We start from the raw sequence: 23,134 nt of genomic DNA, 5'->3' as shown, positions 1-23,134 counted from the left end.
GCTGAGGGGAGCAAGAGGGATGGGGAGCGGAGCTGGGGAGAGGGGCTGGGCTGAGAGGCGGCCAGTGCTCTTTCCGTTCCTGCTGTCTTTGTTCTGCCTGGCGCTCTCTGAGCAGATCCGCTACAGGATTCCCGAGGAGATGCCAGAGGGCTCGGTGGTGGGGAACCTCGCCAAGGACCTGAGACTCAGTGTCCACGAGTTACCGACTCGAAAACTGCGGGTCAGTTCGGAGAAGCCTTACTTCACTGTGAGCTCAGAGAGCGGGGAGTTACTTGTTAGCAGCAGGCTAGACCGGGAGCAGATATGCGGGAAGAAGCCGGCTTGTGTTCTAGAATTTGAGGCTGTTGCTGAAAATCCATTGAACTTTTATCACGTGACTGTGGAGATCGAGGATGTTAATGACCACACACCAAAATTCATGCAAAATTCCTTTGAGCTACAAATAAGTGAGTCCACAAAGCCTGGGGCACGATTTATTTTAGGATCTGCCCATGATGCAGATATTGCTACCAACTCACTACAGAATTACCAGCTCAGTCCTGATGATCATTTCTCACTTGTGATTAAAGAGAAATTAGATGGCAGTAAATACCCTGAGCTGGTACTGAAGACACCTTTAGACAGGGAAGAGCAGACGTCCTACCACTTGACATTGATGGCCTTGGATTTCGGGGATCCACCCCTAAGCAGTACTGCACAGATACAAGTCCTAGTGACTGATGCCAACGATAACCCTCCAGTATTCAGCCAAGAACTATACAGGGTGGAGCTTCCAGAAAACGTGCTCCCAGGCACCACTGTGCTTCGAGTTATGGCCACTGACCAAGATGAGGGTGTCAATGCCGAGATCACCTTCTCTTTCACTGAAGCAGGCCAGATTACCCAGTTTGACCTGAATTCTAATACTGGGGAAATTACTCTTCTAAATGCATTAGATTTTGAGGAAGTCAAAGAATATTCCATAGTTTTGGAAGCAAAGGATGGTGGAGGAATGATTGCCCAGTGTACCGTGGAGATAGAAGTCCTAGACATAAATGACAATGTCCCAGAAGTGATATTCCAGTCTCTACCAGATCTTATTATGGAGGACACCAAGCTGGGAACACACATTGCTTTGCTCAAAATCCGTGACAAGGATTCCGGACACAATGGAGAAGTTATTTGTAAATTAGAAGGTGATGTTCCATTTAAAATACTCAATACTTCAAGAAACACGTATAAATTAGTGACAGATGGAGTTCTAGACCGCGAGCAGACCCCTGAGTATAACATCACCATCACAGCCACTGACAGAGGCAAGCCACCCCTCTCCTCCAGCTCAAGCATCACCCTGCACATCGGTGATGTAAACGACAACATGCCAGTTTTCGAACGGGCTTCCTACGTGGTCCACGTAGCAGAGAACAGCCCTCCTGGCACCTCCATCACTCAAGTCCGCGCGCTGGATCCTGACCTGGGGCTCAATGGCCACGTCTCCTATTCCATCCTGGCCAGCGACCTGGAGCCGCGCGCGCTGTCGTCCTACGTGTCCGTGAGCGCACAGAGCGGCGTGGTGTTCGCGCAGCGCGCCTTCGACCACGAGCAGCTGCGCGCCTTCGAGCTGACGCTGCAGGCCCGCGACCACGGCTCGCCCGCACTCAGCGCCAACGTGAGCCTGCGCGTGCTGGTGGGCGACCGCAACGACAACGCGCCCAGGGTGCTGTACCCGGCGCTGGGGCCCGACGGCTCGGCGCTCTTCGACACGGTGCCGCGCGCCGCGCAGCCCGGCTACCTGGTCACCAAGGTGGTGGCAGTGGACGCCGACTCTGGACACAACGCCTGGCTGTCCTACCACGTGCTGCAGGCCAGCGAGCCCGGACTTTTCAGCGTAGGGCTGCGCACGGGCGAGGTGCGCACGGCGCGGGCCCTGGGCGACAGGGACGCGGCCCGCCAGCGCCTGCTGGTTGCTGTGCGCGATGGGGGACAGCCGCCCCTCTCGGCCACCGCCACGCTGCTCCTGGTTTTCGCGGACAGCCTGCAGGAGGCGCTGCCGGACCTCAGTGACCACTCTGAGCCCACTGACCCCCAAGCTGAGCTGCAGTTTTACTTGGTGGTGGCCTTGGCCTTGATCTCGGTGCTCTTCCTCCTGGCAGTGATTCTGGCGGTCGCCCTACACCTTCGACACTCCTCCAGCCCCGCTGCCTGGGGCTGCTTTCAGCCTGGTGTCTGTGTCAAGTCTGGCCCCGTGGTTCCCCCCAACTACAGTGAAGGAACTTTACCTTATTCCTACAATCTGTGCGTTGCCCATACTGGAAAGACAGAGTTTAATTTTCTAAAATGTAATGAGCAGTTGAGTTCAGGACAAGACATACTTTGCGGTGATTCATCTGGGGCCTTATTTCCACTTTGTAATTCCAGTGAGTCAACCTCCCATCAGGTGAGTTTCCTGTAAGTATAACCTGCTTCTTATGGTCTAGACAGTTCTCCATATTCACAAGCAAATACAGGCGTATCCCTGTTTTATTTCGTTTTGCTTTATTGCGCTTCGCAGATACTGAGTCTTTGTCTTTTCATTGTTGTTGTTGTTGTTTTGCACGTTGAAGGTTTGTGGCAAGCCTGGGTCAAGCAACTCTATTGACACCATTTGTCCAACAGCATTTGCTTACTTCATGTCTTTGTGTCACAGTTTGTGTCACAGTATTTTAAATCTTAAAATATTTCAAACTTTATCATTATAGTTGTCATGGCGATCTATGATCAGTGATCTTTGATATTACTATTGCAAAAAGATTATGCTTGGCTCATTGAAGGCTCCAATGATGGTTAGCATTTTTAAGCAATAAAGTATTTTAAATTAAGGCATGTACATTTTTTTAGATATAATGCTATTGCACACTTAAAACATAACTTTTATATGCACTGGGAAACCAAAAAATTTCTGTGACCTGCTTTATTGTGCTATTCCCTTTATTGTAGTGGTCTGGAACCAAACTCAAGATATTACCAATGTGTGCCTATATACAATTTTTCGATCCAAACATTGTCTTAAGAGTGTAGTAGCCAGTCTAAAAGCTGTCATACCATTCTTCAAGGGAGGTTGAATTCGGAGCAATTATGTGTCTTTCAGTGGTGTCTTACCAGGCTCAGATTTACAAAGCAGTCAAGTTGTGGTTTTATCTACAAGGGAAACATTAGGCAATGTTATAGGGTCTCCCATAAAACTACTGAGATTTTTCCCTAAATTTTTCTTCCACAGCTTAATATATTGTGATTTTTTTCAGCTTGGATATACTGTAAATGTAAATGTAGGCAGTCATATAAATAAACCTTTAAAGAAAAAATATAATCTAAAATTAGGTAGTTTTCTTAATTGATTTAACTATAATGGTTTCCATATTAATCTAATATTGTTTCCTATATTTACTTCTCTTTTGTTTCAAAAACTCCTAGAATAACGTCTCTTAACCTGTATTTTTATGTAGATGGGCCTACTGTAATTGTATTCATTGTGCTCTGTGTGTGTGTGTGTGTGTGTGTGTAAAATCATTTTATTTATCAGTAGATTCATTATGTTCACCAGAAGATAAAAGCATGTTCTCCTTACTTGCAGCATAGGTTTTTCAGGATTAATCTGTATTGATGCTCATTCTATAGGCTTCCTCTATCAAAGAAAACACAATGTTTTGGCCTCTGTTATTCCTGTCACACACACTTCTCCTATGTAATTTTTGAAATATCTTTTTTTTTGTAGCCCTAAACTAATATAGCTAGAGGTCTTCTAGTCATTCTACTATCTCTAGGAGAAAAATAGCATGTTGAATTCTTCAAATTTTAGACAAGACTGACAGTCTTATGTGCATACAAGTACATACACAAGATGATAATACATTGTATCGGGCCTTTGCTAGATTTCCCTTAGCAACTGCTTCAGTTAATGGCCACTGTACAAACTGCTGAAGAAAAGAGACATTTATTCTTGCACTGGCACTTTTTGACTCGTTAGTGATAATTTTGTGGTTCTTTTGATCAAAGTGCTAGTTAAGGTAAAATTACCTTTAGATTATATGTATACCTTTAAAAGTTAACTAAGTCGGCTTTAAAATGTAATCATCTCTCACTGGCAGAAGAACAGGACGGACACTTGCTTTTCATTGTATATTCATTTGTATCTTTCAAGTATTTTCTATTCAAATAGAAAATATATAAAATTTAAATAATCTCTGATAAAACTTCAAAGTAAAAGCACATATCCTAGTAAAACATCACAAAATTAATTTGAAAACATTATTATTAATGTGTAATTAAAATGCCATTTTAAAAAGAATATTAAAAGGCAACAACTCTACAGGAAGCTTACTATAAATATTAATTGTTTTAAACCAAATAAAACAACTTCTGGGTCAGTCATCTCCAATAGGTGTATTTTAGTCTAAAAATGAATTAATTTCCAGTGATAACTATAGTTCTTATTTGATAATAGATATTGAAGATATTAACAGTAAAGCTTAGAGCATAATAAGAAATAAAATTTTATTTTTAACAGAGTAAATATATTCCAGAAATTTGAGTAATTTAATATGACACTAACCCCAAAATCTGATCATTTAATAATACTTTGTAAGACTTTAACCATACTTCATCCCACACTTCTTGGCAATTACTTTTAAAATATGAATTCAGAGATAAATTATTCCAAACTATAAAAAGCAAGTAGTAACTTTTTCCTAAGTAATCTAGCATTCAATATTACAAATCTGAGTGCAGTAACTGCCTAGGACTCTAAGCGCCGCTGTTCACCTACTTGGAGATAAATGCAACCAAAAACCGTCCGGATACTCTGGGCTCCCACCTCACAAAGACCCGCAGATCTCACAAACCAACTGCAGGACTGCAGCAAAATTCCGCCCCTAAATTTGGGAAACTCCAGCTTTCCATAAGATGATCTGCAAAGCAGCAACAAGGTAAAGAAGACATATATGCCCAGTGAAGATTCTGAGTGGATTCCTTAGTGAAAGAACAATGGCCACTCCAAAGAATTACCGAGGACGCGGCGATCTGGTACTGCTGTGCGCGCTCCTGGGCACGCTAGGGGAGATCGGGAGAGGACAGATCCACTACTCCGTGCCTGAAGAGAGCGACAAAGGATACTTCGTGGGGAACATCTCCAAGGACCTGGGGCTGGAGTCACAAGAGCTGGCGCAGCACGGAGTCCACATCGTCTCCAGAGGTAGGAGGCAGCTCTTTGCTTTGAACCCGGGAAGCGGCAGCTTAGTCACCGCGGGCAGGATAGACCGGGAGGAGCTCTGCGCTCAGAGCGCGCGGTGTCTTGTAAATATTAACATCCTGGTTGAGGATAAAGGGAAACTTTGGGGAATAGAAATAGAAATCACTGATATCAACGATAATAATCCGAAGTTCCAGGTCGACAATGTGGAAGTAAAAATTAACGAAATTGCTTTGCCCGGAACACGTTATCCACTCCCAGGGGCTGTTGACCCCGATGTGGGCTTGAATTCCCTGCAGAGCTATCAGCTCAGCCCCAATCACCACTTCTCCCTGGACGTGCAAACTGGAGACGACGGAACTATAAGCCCAGAGCTGGTGCTGGAGAGCGCCCTGGACCGCGAGGAGGAGGCTGCTCACCGTCTGGTCCTCGTCGCCTCCGATGGAGGCGAACCGCGTCGCTCCAGCACAGTGCACATCCGAGTGACAGTGTTGGATACAAACGACAATGCCCCGGTTTTTGCTCAACCGATTTACCGAGTGAAAGTCCCAGAGAACGTGCCCCCGGGCACCCGGCTGCTTACTGTAAGCGCTAGCGACCCGGATGAGGGAACCAACGGAGAGGTGGCTTATAAATTCTGGAAAATTAGTGAAAAACAATCTCCGTTATTCCAGCTTAATGAAAATACTGGCGAAATATCAACAGCAAAGAGTTTAGATTATGAAGAATGTGCATTTTATGACATGGAAATACAGGCTGAAGATGTGGGGGCACTTCTGGGACGGACCAAAGTGCTCATTTCAGTGGACGATGTCAACGATAACAGACCCGAAGTGACCATTACATCTTTGTTTAGCCCAGTCTTGGAAAATACTCTTCCTGGGACAGTAATTGCCTTCTTGAATGTGCATGACCGAGACTCTGGGAAGAATGGTCAAGTTGTCTGTTACACACGTGATAACTTACCTTTTCAATTAGAAAAATCAATAGATAATTATTATAGATTGGTGATATGGGAATATTTGGACCGAGAAAAGATCTCTATGTATAATATAACAGTGATGGCCTCAGATCTAGGAACCCCACCTCTATCTACTGAAATTCATATTGCCGTGCACGTGGCAGACACCAACGACAATCCACCCATTTTCCCTCATGCCTCCTACTCAGCCGATATCCCGGAGAACAACCCCAGAGGCGCCTCCATCTTCTCTGTGACGGCCCATGACCCTGACAGTGGCAACAATGCCCAGGTCACTTACTCTCTGACCAAAGACACCATCATGGCGACGCCTCTCTCGTCTTATGTCTCCATCAACTCTGACACTGGCGTCCTATATGCGCTGCGCTCCTTTGACTATGAGCAGATCCAAGACTTGCAGCTACTGGTGACAGCCAGTGACAGTGGGGACCCTCCACTCAGCAGCAACGTATCACTGAGCCTGTTCATCCTGGACCAGAACGACAATGTGCCAGAGATCCTGTACCCCATGCTTCCCACCGACGGTTCCACGGGTGTAGAGCTGGCACCCCGCTCTGCAGAGCCCGGCTACCTGGTGACCAAGGTGGTGGCTGTGGACAGAGACTCAGGCCAGAACGCCTGGCTGTCCTACCGCCTGCTCAAGGCCAGCGATCCAGGTCTCTTCACGGTGGGGCTGCACACGGGTGAGGTGCGCACAGCGAGGGCCCTGCTGGACAGAGACGCACTCAAGCAGAGCCTGGTGGTGGCGGTCCAGGACCATGGCCAGCCCCCTCTCTCTGCCACCGTCACACTCACCGTGGCAGTGGCCAGCAGCATCCCAGAAGTCCTTGCCGACCTGGGTAGTATCAGGACCCCCACCAGCTCTGATGATTCAGACCTCACACTGTACTTGGTGGTGGCAGTGGCCGTTGTTTCCTGCATCTTCCTCGCCTTTGTCATTGTGCTGCTGGCTCTCAGACTGTGGCGGTGGCACAAGTCGAGTCTTCTCCAGGCTTCGGGCGTCGGGTTGGCAGGCCTGCCAGCCTCAGGCTTTGTGGGCATGGAGGGAGTACAGGCTTTCCTGAAGACCTATTCCCATGAGGTCTCCCTTACCTCTGATTCGCGGGGGAGTCACGTGATCTTCCCGCATCCCAACTATGCGGACACGCTCATCAGCCAGGAGAGCTGTGAGAAAAAGGATTCCTTGTTAACATCCAGAGATTTTCATGAATGTAGGGATGAAGCTGCTTCTGTTCAGGTGAGTTCAGTTCTTTGTTTACGTTTATTTCTTAGAGGAATTATATTTTTTATACATTTAAGTTGTGTTTTGAAACATGCATTGTGAAGAAAGTTTAAAAATAATTTTTGAGGTGTACCACAAAGTTTTGGGTTTGTGTTAGTGATACCATAAAATTGAGTTCTAATCAACATAATTGTTTTATCTGCTTTCCAAAGGCTTAGACAAGATTGTTTAAATATGAACTCTTGACCTCTTAAAGCCTTCCATATTTTACCACAATTATCACTTATTCACTTAAGAAATAGTTACCCAATCACATATGGTCAGTTCGTTTTATATATAGGAATATATGTGTGTGTGTGTATATACACACATATATATGTATACATATAAATTAAAACTTACAAAACATTACTGAGGCTTCTAAACCCTTGTATTAGCTTAGTAAAAGTAAAATACATCTCAGAATTTTTAGGATTCTTAGGATTGCAAAGAATCCTAAGAATTCTTCGCTAAAACTAAAACTAGGCTCTTGAAATTTTCTTCACTTTAAACCTCTTTTCTGAGCCCTGCATCTGGATCACTACCGTTCAAAGCTTTAATACTTCTTATATTTCAAAACAAACATATTTTAAAGGGTGGTGGTAGATGAGACTGGTCCCTAACACACACACCACTGTTTTTGTGTGTCAGTGGTCACCCAGGACTCATACCAATGGAGACATAGAATCTGAAGCCTAAAATGGTCATTGCCCCCTGCCCCCATCAAATTTGCAATAACATGTCATTTTAAATTGTTGAAAATGACTTTTGTAAAATACAGAAGAACGCGTTTCATTAGAATTCCAATGAGCTGTTTTGATTGTACAGCCATGTGAAATGTGTTGTGTTCTCATGGTTCGAGTTCGAGAGTGTTGGTTTTAAGAACAGAAGTTACATGTACACAAATTCTAAACAAACCAATCAAAAATGATTCAATTAAAAATGATTAAAATTCAATTAAAAATGATTCCGTCTGGACTATATGACTTCCATATCCCTTGTTATAGCATTTAAATAAAACCTCTGATTTTTCATCAGATGAGAGTGGAAATCACAATGAATTATTCGTTAGTAATTAAAAGGACATTTCCCAGGGATTGTGCTATGTTCCTTCCAATTTTGCGTATACAATGGGTAGGAGTTAACTTCATATTTTCTGTAGTGTTTGGGTGTACAGTCACTTGAGGAGACAACTATTTTGTTGACACTTTGCAAATTTAAAAAGTGTGTGGAAAGTTGCCCCAATACTCTTGCTCAAAGCATTCACTAATTGCAAATTTTTTTTAAACAAATGGAGTAAAATAATTAGAACAGGTGTCACTACATTCAGTGAATTTATGTAAATACATTTACCATGAGCTCAATTCCTCCAATTCTGAAGCCATTACTTTAGCATAACAGAAGTACATAGATAAGGAGCTAATGCATTCTATTAGAATATCCCTTTGTGACTTTGTATTGAAGGATAGACTAACATTTCAATACATTTTAAGGATGAATTTATATGTGATATTGGGTATGACATAAGCCAGTTAATTTTGAGATATGAAGTAGGAGGTACAGTTAATAATATCTTGGCTACATCATAGGGACAGTTTTTTTTAATGAATAATTCTTGAGATAGAAGAGTAAAAAGAAATTATTTTGTAAAGAGAGTGTTGAGATGATCAGAAGGAGATGTTTGAGGATTGGTACAAAATTACACAATTTTACAAAATAGTTTTCAACAGTATTGATTTCTCTAATATATGTGATATGAAATAGCATTGAGTATGTAGAAATGTTGGGGATAAACATAGGAATCAGTGAAAGAAGCTTAAAAATTTTTTATATATCATAGCTAATAAACAGAAGCGATTCGTGAAATTAGCAGACAATAAACTTTCTGAGGGCAAGACCTGTGTCTTATTCTTTGTTATATGGCCACTGACAAGGACAGTACTTAGCACAAAGCAAAAGTTCAATGTATGTTTGTAGAATGGTGAAATAAATGGACCAATATATGTAAGTTTGTATACAGGCCCAACATGATATTTCTAATAATTTGGAAACAAGAGAAAAGATACCTTAAGGAAGTCTTGATAATTTAAGGTATTAAATATATTAACATAAAAATATGGCATATTAAATTAGGCACACGGTTATAATTATTTTAGCTGTTTAAACTTAAGCAGCGGGGGCTGCAGTTTCCTAGTGCGGACTCTGGGCGCCGCTGTTGGCCAAAGTGGAGAGCTTGGTGCTGGCGACCTCCTCGCGCAGACGCAGCGCACTTTCCCATCTCAGACTCGCTAGCCTTTCTACCGCTTCCTCCTCTGGAGAAGAAGAAACCCTGCCTGACCCCCCACGCCGGAATAAAGCTGTTCGGAGCTCCGGACAACTGCGGCACAGAGATTGTTTGTAATCCGGCGTCTCCAAGCCGGTGAGCAAGCTGAGGGGAGCAAGAGGGATGGGGAGCGGAGCTGGGGAGAGGGGCTGGGCTGAGAGGCGGCCAGTGCTCTTTCCGTTCCTGCTGTCTTTGTTCTGCCTGGCGCTCTCTGAGCAGATCCGCTACAGGATTCCCGAGGAGATGCCAGAGGGCTCGGTGGTGGGGAACCTCGCCAAGGACCTGAGACTCAGTGTCCACGAGTTACCGACTCGAAAACTGCGGGTCAGTTCGGAGAAGCCTTACTTCACTGTGAGCTCAGAGAGCGGGGAGTTACTTGTTAGCAGCAGGCTAGACCGGGAGCAGATATGCGGGAAGAAGCCGGCTTGTGTTCTAGAATTTGAGGCTGTTGCTGAAAATCCATTCAACTTTTATCACGTGAGTGTGGAGATCGAGGATGTTAATGACCACACACCAAAATTCATGCAAAATTCCTTTGAGCTACAAATAAGTGAGTCTACGCTGCCAGGCACGCGATTTATATTAGAAGTCGCGGAAGATGCAGATATTGGCTTGAATTCTCTGCAGACTTATAAACTCTCTCTTAGCCCTAGTTTCTCGTTGATAAATAAGGAGAAACAAGATGGTAGTAAATACCCGGAACTGGTATTGGAGAAACCCTTAGATCGGGAACAACAGGGTTATCATCGTTTAGTCTTGACGGCCTCAGACCGTGGAGATCCACCCCTAAGTGGCACTACTGAGCTCCGGATCCAGGTCACTGATGCCAATGATAACCCCCCGGTATTTAGCCAGGACGTATATCGAGTCAGCATTGGAGAAAACGTGCCCCCAGGCACTACTGTGTTGCAGGTGTCAGCCACCGACCAGGACGAGGGCGTCAACTCAGAAATCACTTATTCCTTCTACAGGACCGGGCAAGTCTTCGGTCTGAATTCAAAGAATGGGGAAATTACAACTCTAAACACACTGGATTTTGAAGAAATCAAGGAATATTCTATCGTGGTGGAAGGGAGGGATGGCGGAGGACTGGTTGCACAATGTACAGTTGAAATTAACATTCAAGATGAAAATGACAATAGGCCAGATGTTACGTTTCATTCCCTAGTCGAAATGATTCTGGAAAACGCAGTCCCGGGAACACTAATTGCTTTGATCAAAATACATGACAGAGATTCCGGGGAGAATGGGGAGGTTAATTGCCGACTAGAGGGTGAAGTACCTTTTCAGATAATCTCTTCGTCCAAAAATTCATACAAGTTGGTAACAGACGGGACCCTGGACCGAGAACAGACACCGGAGTACAATGTCACCATCACAGCCACCGACAAGGGCAAGCCGCCCCTTTCCACCAGCACAAGTGTCACCTTGCATATTACTGACGTCAACGACAACGCTCCTGTTTTCCACCAGACCTCCTACGTGGTCCACGTGGCCGAGAACAACCCGCCTGGAGCCTCCATCGCCCAAGTTAGCGCTTCAGATCCAGACTTGGGGCCCAACAGCCACATCTCCTACTCCATCCTGGCCAGCGACTTGGAGCCGCGCGCGCTGTCGTCCTACGTGTCCGTGAGCGCACAGAGCGGCGTGGTGTTCGCGCAGCGCGCCTTCGACCACGAGCAGCTGCGCGCCTTCGAGCTGACGCTGCAGGCCCGCGACCACGGCTCGCCCGCGCTCAGCGCCAACGTGAGCCTGCGCGTGCTGGTGGGCGACCGCAACGACAACGCGCCCAGGGTGCTGTACCCGGCCCTGGGGCCCGACGGCTCGGCGCTCTTCGACATGGTGCCGCGCGCCGCGCAGCCCGGCTACCTGGTCACCAAGGTGGTGGCGGTGGACGCCGACTCTGGACACAACGCCTGGCTGTCCTACCACGTGCTGCAGGCCAGCGAGCCCGGACTTTTCAGCGTGGGGCTGCACACGGGCGAGGTGCGCACGGCGCGGGCTCTGGGCGACAGGGACGCGGCCCGCCAGCGCCTGCTGGTTGCTGTGCGCGACGGGGGACAGCCGCCCCTCTCGGCCACCGCCACGCTGCTCCTGGTTTTCGCGGACAGCCTGCAGGAGGCGCTGCCGGACCTCAGTGACCACTCTGAGCCCACTGACCCCCAAGCTGAGCTGCAGTTTTACTTAGTGGTGGCCTTGGCCTTGATCTCCGTGCTCTTCCTCCTCGCGGTGATTCTGGCGGTCGCCCTACACCTTCGACACTCCTCCAGCCCCGCTGCCTGGGGCTGCTTTCAGCCTGGTGTCTGTGTCAAGTCTGGCCCCGTGGTTCCCCCCAACTACAGTGAAGGAACTTTACCTTATTCCTACAATCTGTGCGTTGCCCATACTGGAAAGACAGAGTTTAATTTTCTAAAATGTAATGAGCAGTTGAGTTCAGGACAAGACGTACTTTGTGGTGATTCATCTGGGGCCTTATTTCCACTTTGTAATTCCAGTGAGTCAACTTCCCATCCTGAAACTCTAACAGCGGTGAGTTCCATTTAAGTGTCTACTCCTTTTCATCATCTTCACCATTTTGTTTATTCATATGAAAATATATTTTTAATCTTGTAGTTGTGTTAGGAATATTATAGCTCATCAGAAAGCTGTATATCCAATCATCATGGGGAATGGTGATTTGGGTAAGCATGTGACATAAAATAGAGTTATGTTACTCAGTTTGGAGTTACAAAGAAGAGAGAGTATGCTCTTTGCTTCGCCGCAAAATTCGTTTGCTGATTTCTTATCTTTTTTCTAAGCTAATGAAATTTACCCATTGATTTTTCTCATTCTTTATTTAACATATTTTAATGTTTATTATATATAAGTAAACATCAGATTTAAAGTAGGCAATCAATTCATTCTTTAAAGCAAAAAGAGTACTACTAGGTATCTTCTTTCACTGATTTCATTGGTACAGTTTCCATCCCTTTCTTATATTTATTCCTCATGTCTAGTTCCTTAAGTCTACCTATTTATGAGTCTTTGAAGTCCTTAAAATTTTAAGAAAAATTACTGTGTGTTGTGTGTGTGTGTAGAGAACGACTCAGTGAATTCATCAGAAAGTCGAAGTCATTATCTAAGTTCCTTCAAGTTTTCTTGAATACGAAATTCTCTTCTTCTTTATAGTTAACAGAAGGAGATACTCGGTAAAAGAAAAGGAAATGTTGTTGCCTCCATAATGTGCTGTCATTCCCAACCTATATTTTTTGAAGAAGAAAGGGGGGAAGGTCACTGGATTTGTTTTATTACTTGGAGCCCTAAACATTAGTGACTGGAGGTTTTCTCATCCTTCTTCTAACTGTAGGAGGGAAGGAGAATTCTGAATTTTCCATTTTAAAGGCAAAACCTACTAATTTCAAGCACATACAAAGATGCCGTTACATAAGTATCAGTCTTTTTGCTAGGAACTGCTTCAGTAAATAGTTTCTCTACAAATTGCTGAAAGAAATTTCTTATTGTGGTACGTACTTTTTGTGGTAATAATTCATTCTACATCTTGTGTTCTTTTCCCCACATTATTACATAAGTTTAGATGACCCTTATAATATGAGGCTTATAATTAAATTAAAATTGCATAATTTCTTGATGGAAGAATTGAAATGGAAACTTACTTTTCAATGTATGTTCATCTGAATCTTCCAGATGCCATAGGCTGTGCATGCACTATGAATTCACACAGAAAACTAAATATTAAAAAAATTGTGATAGCATAAAAGTTTAACAATCATAACTATGTAAAATTTAAAAACCCAATCCATTTAAAGTTTAGCAATATTAGGTGATAAAATCTAGTACCATTGCCTAATTAAATTTTTGTGAAGAAAATCTTAAGGAGACCTTACTCCAGGAATTTCACTATGAAAATGAATTAGGCTTATAAAATAGCTTCAAGATGAATAATCCTTATATTCATTCAATATTATTATGTACTATACATATATAAGCATACATATAAAATTAAGAAAAATATGGATGTATTTCCAAAGAGGATTGCACATTCTAATTACTTCAGAAAATAATGACCTATAGAAAGTATTTGAAACATTATAAAAAAGGAAATTTGAATAATTTACATATCTAGAGAGAGAGAACAGAATTCTAGCAAAAATAAGAGTTAAGTTTGTTTGATATCAAAGTGACATTTAATAGAATTTCACTCCACTTCATTTCCAACTAAAATATCCACAAATGGTAACTGAATTTGAAATATGAACGCACTACACAATTAGAGAAATCTAAAATCATTATCGTTAGAGAGTAGTGTTTTCTTTTTCAGTCATCTATAACAGAAGTACTGCATATCTCAGTACTTTAGTGGGTGGGTGTAGTAACGGCTTAGGACTCTGAGCGCCGCTGTTCACCAACTCTAAGAAAAGCTCAGTCAGCGCTCCGTCTGGATGTTAGGATCTGCAACTACACAAAGCCGCTCGGATCCCACAAACCGACTCCGGGGCTGCAACATAACTCAGCCTCTTAGCCTGAGGCACTACGGGTTTCTCCTGAGGGAAAAGATCACCATAATCTGCAGGAGGAAAACAGAACCTAAGGAATCAGCGTTCACAGAAATTATTCTGAAAAAAATCTTCAGTGAAGCAACAATGGCCGCTCCAACGAATCGCCTGCACCACAGAAGACTGGTCCTGTTGTGCCTTTTTCTGGGGAGGCTGTGGGAGACCGGGGCTAGCCAGATCCGCTACTCGGTACCTGAAGAGACAGAAGAAGGCTATATCGTGGGGAATATCTCCAAGGACCTGGGGCTGGAGCTCCGCGAGCTGGCGGAGCGGGGAGTCCGCATCGTCTCCAGAGGTAGGACGCAGCTCTTTGCTCTGAACCCGCGAAGCGGCAGCTTGGTCACCGCGGGCAGGATAGACCGGGAGGAGCTCTGCGCTCAGAGCGCGCGGTGTCTGGTGAACTTTAAAGTCCTGGTTGAAGACAGGGTGCAGCTTCACGGAATAGAAATAGAAGTAACTGATATCAACGATAATAATCCGAAATTCCAGGTCGAAAATCTGGAAGTAAAAATTAACGAAATTGCTTTGCCCGGAACACGTTATCCACTCCCAGGGGCTGTTGACCCCGATGTGGGCTTGAATTCCCTGCAGAGCTATCAGCTCAGCCCCAATCACCACTTCTCCCTGGACGTGCAAACTGGAGACGACGGAACTATAAGCCCAGAGCTGGTGCTGGAGAGCGCCCTGGACCGCGAGGAGGAGGCTGCTCACCGTCTGGTCCTCGTCGCCTCCGATGGAGGCGAACCGCGTCGCTCCAGCACAGTGCACATCCGAGTGACAGTGTTGGATACAAACGACAATGCCCCGGTTTTTGCTCAACCGATTTACCGAGTGAAAGTCCCAGAGAACGTGCCCCCGGGCACCCGGCTGCTTACTGTAAGCGCTAGCGACCCGGATGAGGGAACCAACGGAGAGGTGGCTTATAAATTCTGGAAAATTAGTGAAAAACAATCTCCGTTATTCCAGCTTAATGAAAATACTGGCGAAATATCAACAGCAAAGAGTTTAGATTATGAAGAATGTGCATTTTATGACATGGAAATACAGGCTGAAGATGGTGGGGCATTGAAGGATCGGACCAAAGTGCTCATTTCAGTGGAAGATGTCAATGACAATAGACCCGAAGTGACCATTACATCTTTATTTAGTCCAGTGAGGGAAGATGCTCCCCAAGGAACAGTAATCGTTCTTTTCAATGCACATGACCGAGACTCTGGGAAGAATGGCCAAGTTGTTTGTTCCATCAAGGAGATTCTACCTTTTCAATTAGAAAAGTCAGTAGAAGATTATTATAGGTTGTTGACAGTCCAAAATCTTGACCGAGAAAAAACCTCTGAATATAACATCACAGTGACTGCAACAGACAGAGGAACACCATCCCTGTCCACGGAAATTCACATCACCCTACACGTGGTCGACGTCAACGACAATCCACCCTCCTTCTCTCAAACCTCCTATTCAGTCTATCTCCCTGAGAACAACCTTAGAGGCACCTCCATCTTCTCGGTGACAGCCCACGACCCCGACAGCAATGAGAACGCTCGGGTTGTTTACTCCTTAGCCGAAGACACCATCGAAGGGACACCTCTCTCCTCCTATGTCTCCATCAACTCCAACACTGGTGTGCTATACGCACTGCGCTCCTTCGACTACGAGCAATTTCGCGATCTTCAAATGCAGGTGAGGGCAAGCGACAGCGGGGACCCACCTCTCAGCAGCAACGTGTCACTGAGCTTGTTTGTGCTGGACCAGAACGACAATGTGCCAGAGATCCTGTACCCCATGCTTCCCACCGATGGCTCCACGGGTGTAGAGCTGGCACCCCGCTCTGCAGAGCCCGGCTACCTGGTGACCAAGGTGGTGGCTGTGGACAGAGACTCAGGCCAGAACGCCTGGCTGTCCTACCGCCTCCTCAAGGCCAGCGATCCAGGACTCTTCACGGTGGGGCTGCACACGGGCGAGGTGCGCACAGCGAGGGCCCTGCTGGACAGAGACGCGCTCAAGCAGAGCCTGGTGGTGGCGGTCCAGGACCACGGCCAGCCCCCTCTCTCTGCCACCATTTCCCTCACCGTGGCCGTGGCTGACAGCATCCCCGACGTCCTCGCTGAACTAGGCAGCCTTGAGTCTCCCGCCAGCCCTGACGACTCAGGCCTCACTCTCTACCTGGTGGTGGCGGTGGCCACGGTCTCCTGTGTCTTCCTCGCCTTTGTCATTGTGCTGCTGGCGCTCAGGCTGAGGCGCTGGCACACGTCGCATCTGCTCCGGGCTTCAGGAGGCCGGTTAGCGGGTGTGCCTACGTCTCACTTTGTGGGCGTAGACGGGGTGCGAGCTTTCCTGCAGACCTATTCCCACGAGGTCTCGCTCACAGCGGACTCGAGGAGGAGTCACGTGATCTTCCCGCAGCCCAACTACGCGGACACGCTCATCAGCCAGGAGAGCTGTGAGAAAAGCGAGCCTTTGTGCGCTTCAGATGATGCCAGGTTTCCTATAGAAGACACCCCTTTGGTTCCAGTGAGTTCAATTTTTCCTTTACTTTTAAAAAAATTTGGTTTTCTATTTAAGTGTTTGCACTTTAGAATAAGTTGATATTAACATATTTCACCATACGTTTAAATTTTCACTGGGCCTAATTTTTGCTCTAACATATATAGGAGGCATTTATTGGTTACATCGTTGTTATAATTTTTGCTTTCTCATAATGATTAACCTAAGGTCAGTGGAAACCTTCCTCTTGGGACTGCTCTCATTATCAGGCATTGGGCATGGCTCTTTGGGTGAGGTTGCTTCAGTGGTTACCACGGTTCACTACTAATTCTTAGGACTGGTTTCCATTCCTGAAATTTGTTACTATTGTTATCTCCAATGGCCCCACTGTGAAATTCTTACTCTAAAAACATTTCTGCAGCCGATGCTATTTTTGTAAGGGTAAATAAATAAGAAATGCATTCTTCTTATAAAAACAACTGAAAGCCCAGACTCAGTACTTCTTTACTGTTTCTGTGACAGGACAACACCCCTTAGAGGTGACGTGTTTCCGTTCACATGTTTGTAGAGGTTGTTTGCATTTAAAGATCATTTCGGAGGATAATTCAAACTTCAAATATCATCCATTTCCAAATCCTAGAAAAGGATGCTTTATTCTTTTAATAGTGAAAAACTTTAACATCATTTATTCTCATCCTCAGAGCTGTTGATTTCCTAACACTATAATATCAGATTATTAATAATTTGAAACCTCCTATAGTTTATGCTTGCTGAAGAGGGGTTTCTTAGACTGGACCCTGTGAGAAGACAAAACATAGGAAATAAAACTTATTCTTCAACTGTTTTTTATGGCTCAATCCTCCAACTTTTGAGGCTAGAAATAAATCTGGTTATGGGAGATGGTTTAGGAAAATATTCTCAGGAACTGCTATGGAGATTCGAAGAATATTTTACTGGCTTTTAGACATAAGGAAAAGAATAATGTATTATGTAATGTGATTTATTTTATTTTATTTATTTATTTTTTTTGCGGTACGCGGGCCTCTCACTGCTGTGACCTCTTCCGTTGCGGAGCACAGGCTCCGGACGCGCAGGCTCAGCGGCCATGGCTCACAGGCCTAGCCGCTCCGCGGCATGTGGGATCTTCCTGGACCAGGGCACGAACCCGTGTCCCCTGCATCGGCAGGCGGACTCTCAACCTCTGCGCCACCAGGGAAGCCCTGTAATGTGATTTTAACACAATGTTATTTCAAGTAATAAATGGCATTGTAGGAGACTTTGAAAATAAGCTTTGAAATTGACTCAAAGTTCTATTCTGAACATGCTGAATATGAGGGCTAACATGTCTGGAAATCCATTATGACATACAGACATTATAATTATTTCAAATACTCTTTATTCCTAAGCTAGTAGGAAAAAAGTAAAGCATCCTTCAGGGTCATAATTTTAACCATGCAGTAGGGAAACTGTCACTTAAAGTTTCTGTCTTGGGGAGTAACCTTTAGTACTTAGTATACATAAATATTAAAATATGGTTAATTTGGAAAAATGTAATAACAGATATTGACGAAGGCTTGTATGTCATGGTAGGTAACTACTAGTCTCTTCCATAAAAATGTCACTTGCCTTTAAAAACAGAACACAAGGCTCTTTGGATCAATGACTGGGCAGACTGGAAAATGCTGTTCCAGTTTTCTTAAATGAGGCAGGACTTTTGCATCGGTAACAGATTATATAATATAATAGGCTTAAGGATAAAATTCTTCCTCATCTTCGTGTCTTGTCTTTAAAGAAGAGTTATTAAAATACCTTGGATTTGCTTCAATATAATAAGGGAATGAAATAAAGAGTAAACAAAGATGACCTTGTGTTGATCATAGTTGTAGTTGGGTGATGGGTATATGAAGGTTCAATAATAATGCTCCCTACTTTTGTATAAGTTTGAAATTTTACACAATAAATTTCTTGAAAAACTAAGTATGCAGACATCTGCCGTATACGCTGTTAAAACTGGAATTTGGGGCAATTACATAACTATACATATATATAATTACATAACTATATATATGTATATGTGTGTGTATATACATACACATTCTGGAGAGAAATTGTATTCAAGACGGAAATGTCAGACTGCGGTTTCACATGAGGCCTCAGGGCGCCGCTGTCGGCCAGTGCAGGGCAAGCGCTGACGCTCGGGATTCCTCAGCCTCCAGTCTGGGATTTCCTGCGCAGCCACCAACACAGAGAGAGGGAAACCTGCTCACGCACTCAGGCTCCTGGCCGGGCAGGCTCTGCCCAGCACAAACGGATTCCCGGCTCCTCCTGTCCTGGGCCGAAAGCTCTTCCAGTGACGCCGTGGATTGCATTTTCTTTGGCTTTCCGGAAAGACTGGGACCCAGCGAGAACTAGAGCGCGCAATGGGAGGGAGCTGCACGCAGAGACGTCCGGCCGGCCGGCGGCAGGTACTGTTTCCCTTCCTGCTGCCTTTGTTCTACCCCGCGCTCTGCGAGCAGATCCGCTACTCCATTCCCGAGGAGCTGGCCAAGGGCTCTGTGGTAGGGAATCTCGCCAAGGATCTAGGGCTCAGTGTCCTGGATGTGTCGGCTCGAAAGCTGCGAGTTAGCGCGGAGAAGCTGCTTTTCAACGTAGACGCGGAGAGTGGGGACTTACTTGTGAAGGACCGAATAGACCGTGAGCAGATATGTAAAGAGAGAAGAAGATGTGAATTGCAGTTGGAGGCCGTGGTGGAAAATCCTTTAAATATTTTTCATGTCATTGTGGTTGTTGAGGATATTAATGACCATGCTCCTCAATTCGATAAAAAGGAAATACATTTAGAAATTTTTGAATCTGTATCTTCAGGTACACGAATATCCCTTGACCCTGCCACTGACCCTGATATAAACACGAACTCAGTTAAAGATTATCAGCTAAGTCCTAACCCTTATTTCTCATTAATGGTTCGAGTTAATTCCGATGGTAGCAAGTACCCAGAGTTATCTTTGGAGAAACCCCTAGACCGGGAAAAGCAGCGGTCCCATAGCTTGATATTGACTGCCTTGGATGGAGGGGGCCCGCCACGAAGTGCCACCGCTCAGATAGAAATCTCTGTCAAGGACACCAATGATAACCCCCCGGTGTTCAGCAAAGACGAATATAGAATCAGCATTAGTGAAAATCTACCCCCTGGGTCCTCCGTGTTGCTGTTGACAGCCACTGACCAGGATGAGGGGGCCAATGCTGAAATACACTACTACTTCAGGAGCACTGCTCAGAGTACAAGGCACATGTTCTCACTGGATGAGAAAACAGGCATGATTAAGAATAACCAGTCACTGGATTTTGAGGATATAGAAAGATACACCATGGAAGTGGAAGCAAAGGACGGAGGTGGTCTCTCTACCCAATGTAAAGTAATCATAGATATCCTAGATGAAAACGACAACAGTCCAGAAATAATCATCACTTCTCTCTCTGATGAGATTTTGGAGGGTTCTCTTCCAGGAATGGTTGTTGCCCTCTTCAAAACACGGGACCGGGATTCCGGAGGAAATGGAGAAGTCACCTGTCATATAGGAAGAGATGTTCCTTTCAAGATTTATTCTTCTTCTAATAATTACTACAAGCTGGTGACAGATGGGGCCCTAGACCGAGAGCAGACTCTGGAATACAGCGTCACCATCACAGCCACTGACAGGGGAAAGCCCCCCCTCTCCAGCAGCACTACCATCACTCTGCACATCACGGACATCAACGACAACGCTCCGGTTTTCCACCAAGCCTTCTACGTGGTCCACGTGGCAGAAAACAACCCGCCCGGCACCTCCATCGCCCAAGTCAGCGCCTCCGACCCCGACCTGGGGCCCAACGGCCACGTCTCCTATTCCATCCTGGCCAGCGACCTGGAGCCGCGCGCGCTGTCGTCCTACGTGTCCGTGAACGCACAGAGCGGCGTGGTGTTCGCGCAGCGCGCCTTCGACCACGAGCAGCTGCGCGCCTTCGAGCTGACGCTGCAGGCCCGCGACCGCGGCTCGCCCGCACTCAGCGCCAACGTGAGCCTGCGCGTGCTGGTGGGTGACCTCAACGACAACGCGCCCAGGGTGCTGTACCCGGCGCTGGGGCCCGACGGCTCGGCGCTCTTCGACACGGTGCCGCGCGCCGCGCAGCCCGGCTACCTGGTCACCAAGGTGGTGGCGGTGGACGCCGACTCTGGACACAACGCCTGGCTGTCCTACCACGTGCTGCAGGCCAGCGAGCCCGGACTTTTCAGCGTGGGGCTGCGCACGGGCGAGGTGCGCACGGCGCGGGCCCTGGGCGACAGGGACGCGGCCCGCCAGCGCCTGCTGGTTGCTGTGCGCGACGGGGGACAGCCGCCCCTCTCGGCCACCGCCACGCTGCTCCTGGTTTTCGCGGACAGCCTGCAGGAGGCGCTGCCGGACCTCAGTGACCACTCTGAGCCCACTGACCCCCAAGCTGAGCTGCAGTTTTACTTAGTGGTGGCCTTGGCCTTGATCTCCGTGCTCTTCCTCCTCGCGGTGATTCTGGCGGTCGCCCTACACCTTCGACACTCCTCCAGCCCCGCTGCCTGGGGCTGCTTTCAGCCTGGTGTCTGTGTCAAGTCTGGCCCCGTGGTTCCCCCCAACTACAGTGAAGGAACTTTACCTTATTCCTACAATCTGTGCGTTGCCCATACTGGAAAGACAGAGTTTAATTTCCTAAGATGTAGTGATCCTTTGCATTCCACTCAAGACATAGTTTGTGGTGATTCTCCTGGGGCCTTAATTCCACTTCAGAGTGGGAATGATTTGACTTCACATCCTGAGACCCAAACACCGGTGAGTTTCATTTTTTTTGTCTTCTGTAACATTCTACTAGTTTTTTCATATTTGGGGCATACTCTTTCACTCTTACATCTAGAATCATATTTAGAAAATACATAGCTAATCACTGTCTTGTCTTCTCAATGTTCAGTTTTTGCTGAGTACATTTTCAAGACTTTTGTGGTTCATAAATTGTTCTATAATTCAGAAAGAATGTCACTAAATTGGAGATATCTTGTCAAGGTTAGATTAGCAAAACAGAGGCTGTGGTCTTGGCTTCTTACCAAATAAATAAATAAATAAATTTAAATGAATAAATAATAACCTATTCAAATCTGCTGAGATTTAAGTTGAAATTTCCATACCCTATTTATGTCTGTTTTAAAGTTTAATAATATTAGCTACTCATTAAATATCCCAGCAGGTGCTCATTTCAAAGAAACATGTAGTGCAAATGATCTTGTATGTGCATTTGGGTATCTTCATTTATTTTAACAATTTTTAAAACTGTAAGCACTTGCGGGGGCATGGTGAGCGGATCCATGAATTCCTGAAATTGCATGTAAAGTTACAGATGTATGCATTTTTCTTGGTAGAGGAGTCAACACTTTGATTCCATTGCCAGGTTTCCTATGGGCCCAAAATCTTAATACTAACTACCCTAGAGGAATTTTTCTCTTCAAGTTTTGGTCCTTCTGGCTTTCCTTTTACTTTTCTTGGTGCTCAAATTGTACTCTTTCCCAACCCTTTTTTCTCTACATTGCAAGATAAGGAATTTTCAAGAAAGCCAATGAAATGCTATTGTGTTCTGTGCTCAATCTCTGTCTCTGATTGTCTGATATACAATCTTTGAAGACAAAAGGTAAAATCTTTGAAGAGTTCTATACTTGGGGGCATAGGGACATAAACGTTTCTGAACAACCTGTTCTCTCTGCATGAAAGAAGTCAACCTCCAAACTCCTCATCTTTGAGGAAAGAACTACTACTGGGTTGGTGGGGATGTACAACCGAAGATGTGTACGCCACTTTACTTTGGGCTTCCATACAACATGCAAAGAAGAGATTATTTATATAGGCATCAACGCCCTGGTGAAAACAGGTCATTTGACATAAATACGTATTTTTCAAAAACCTACATCACTATTTCTAACTCCGGTTTTTAAAATTGTAGCACTTGTATTTCTCTTCCCAGTGCAATACAGACATGTTCCTTTTAGTTTGTGATTACCAGCTCAACTCATTTAAATAGGTCAAGTTAACTTCTAATAATATATGCCTGTAATAAAAATATATATTTTCAAAAAATTCATTGAGGCTCAGTAAAACTATTTTAGAAAAACTTGAAAACATTTTACACAATCTTAATGCTAAACAAATATAATTAATTAGTTGATTGATCATCTAAAATTTTAAAATTCTAAGTGGAATTTTAAGGGGTATATCTCATAGTCTCTGTATAAGTGTCTACTAAACACAGTTGGACCATTTAAATCAGAATTTCAAAT

The 23,134-nt window shown here is 45.1% G+C and overlaps 1 protein-coding gene across 9 annotated transcripts in view; it reads left to right on the top strand.

The window, feature by feature from the left end:
• Nucleotides 1–23,134, top strand: part of LOC132423202 (protocadherin gamma-C4) — a 176,393-nt gene that overhangs the window by 57,061 nt on the left and 96,198 nt on the right. For 2 of the 9 annotated variants that reach the window (XM_060008666.1, XM_060008675.2), the window contains exon 1: nt 4,847–7,422. The exons of 3 other annotated variants lie outside the window; for them this stretch is intronic. In XM_060008666.1, coding sequence (XP_059864649.1) covers nt 4,999–7,422 — 2,424 coding nt within the window. In that variant the 5' untranslated portion in view covers nt 4,847–4,998. Of the gene's footprint in view, nt 1–19; nt 2,417–4,846; nt 7,423–9,892; nt 12,299–14,154; nt 16,834–18,919; nt 21,645–23,134 lie in introns of those variants that run through there. 4 more of the 9 variants (XM_060008673.1, XM_060008672.1, XM_060008659.1 and 1 more) reach the window with 4 other exon arrangements.

Source organism: Delphinus delphis, chromosome 3 (genome assembly GCF_949987515.2).
Source record: "Delphinus delphis chromosome 3, mDelDel1.2, whole genome shotgun sequence".
Lineage (NCBI taxonomy): Eukaryota > Metazoa > Chordata > Mammalia > Artiodactyla > Delphinidae > Delphinus > Delphinus delphis.
This window is presented reverse-complemented; position numbering and strand designations above follow the sequence as displayed.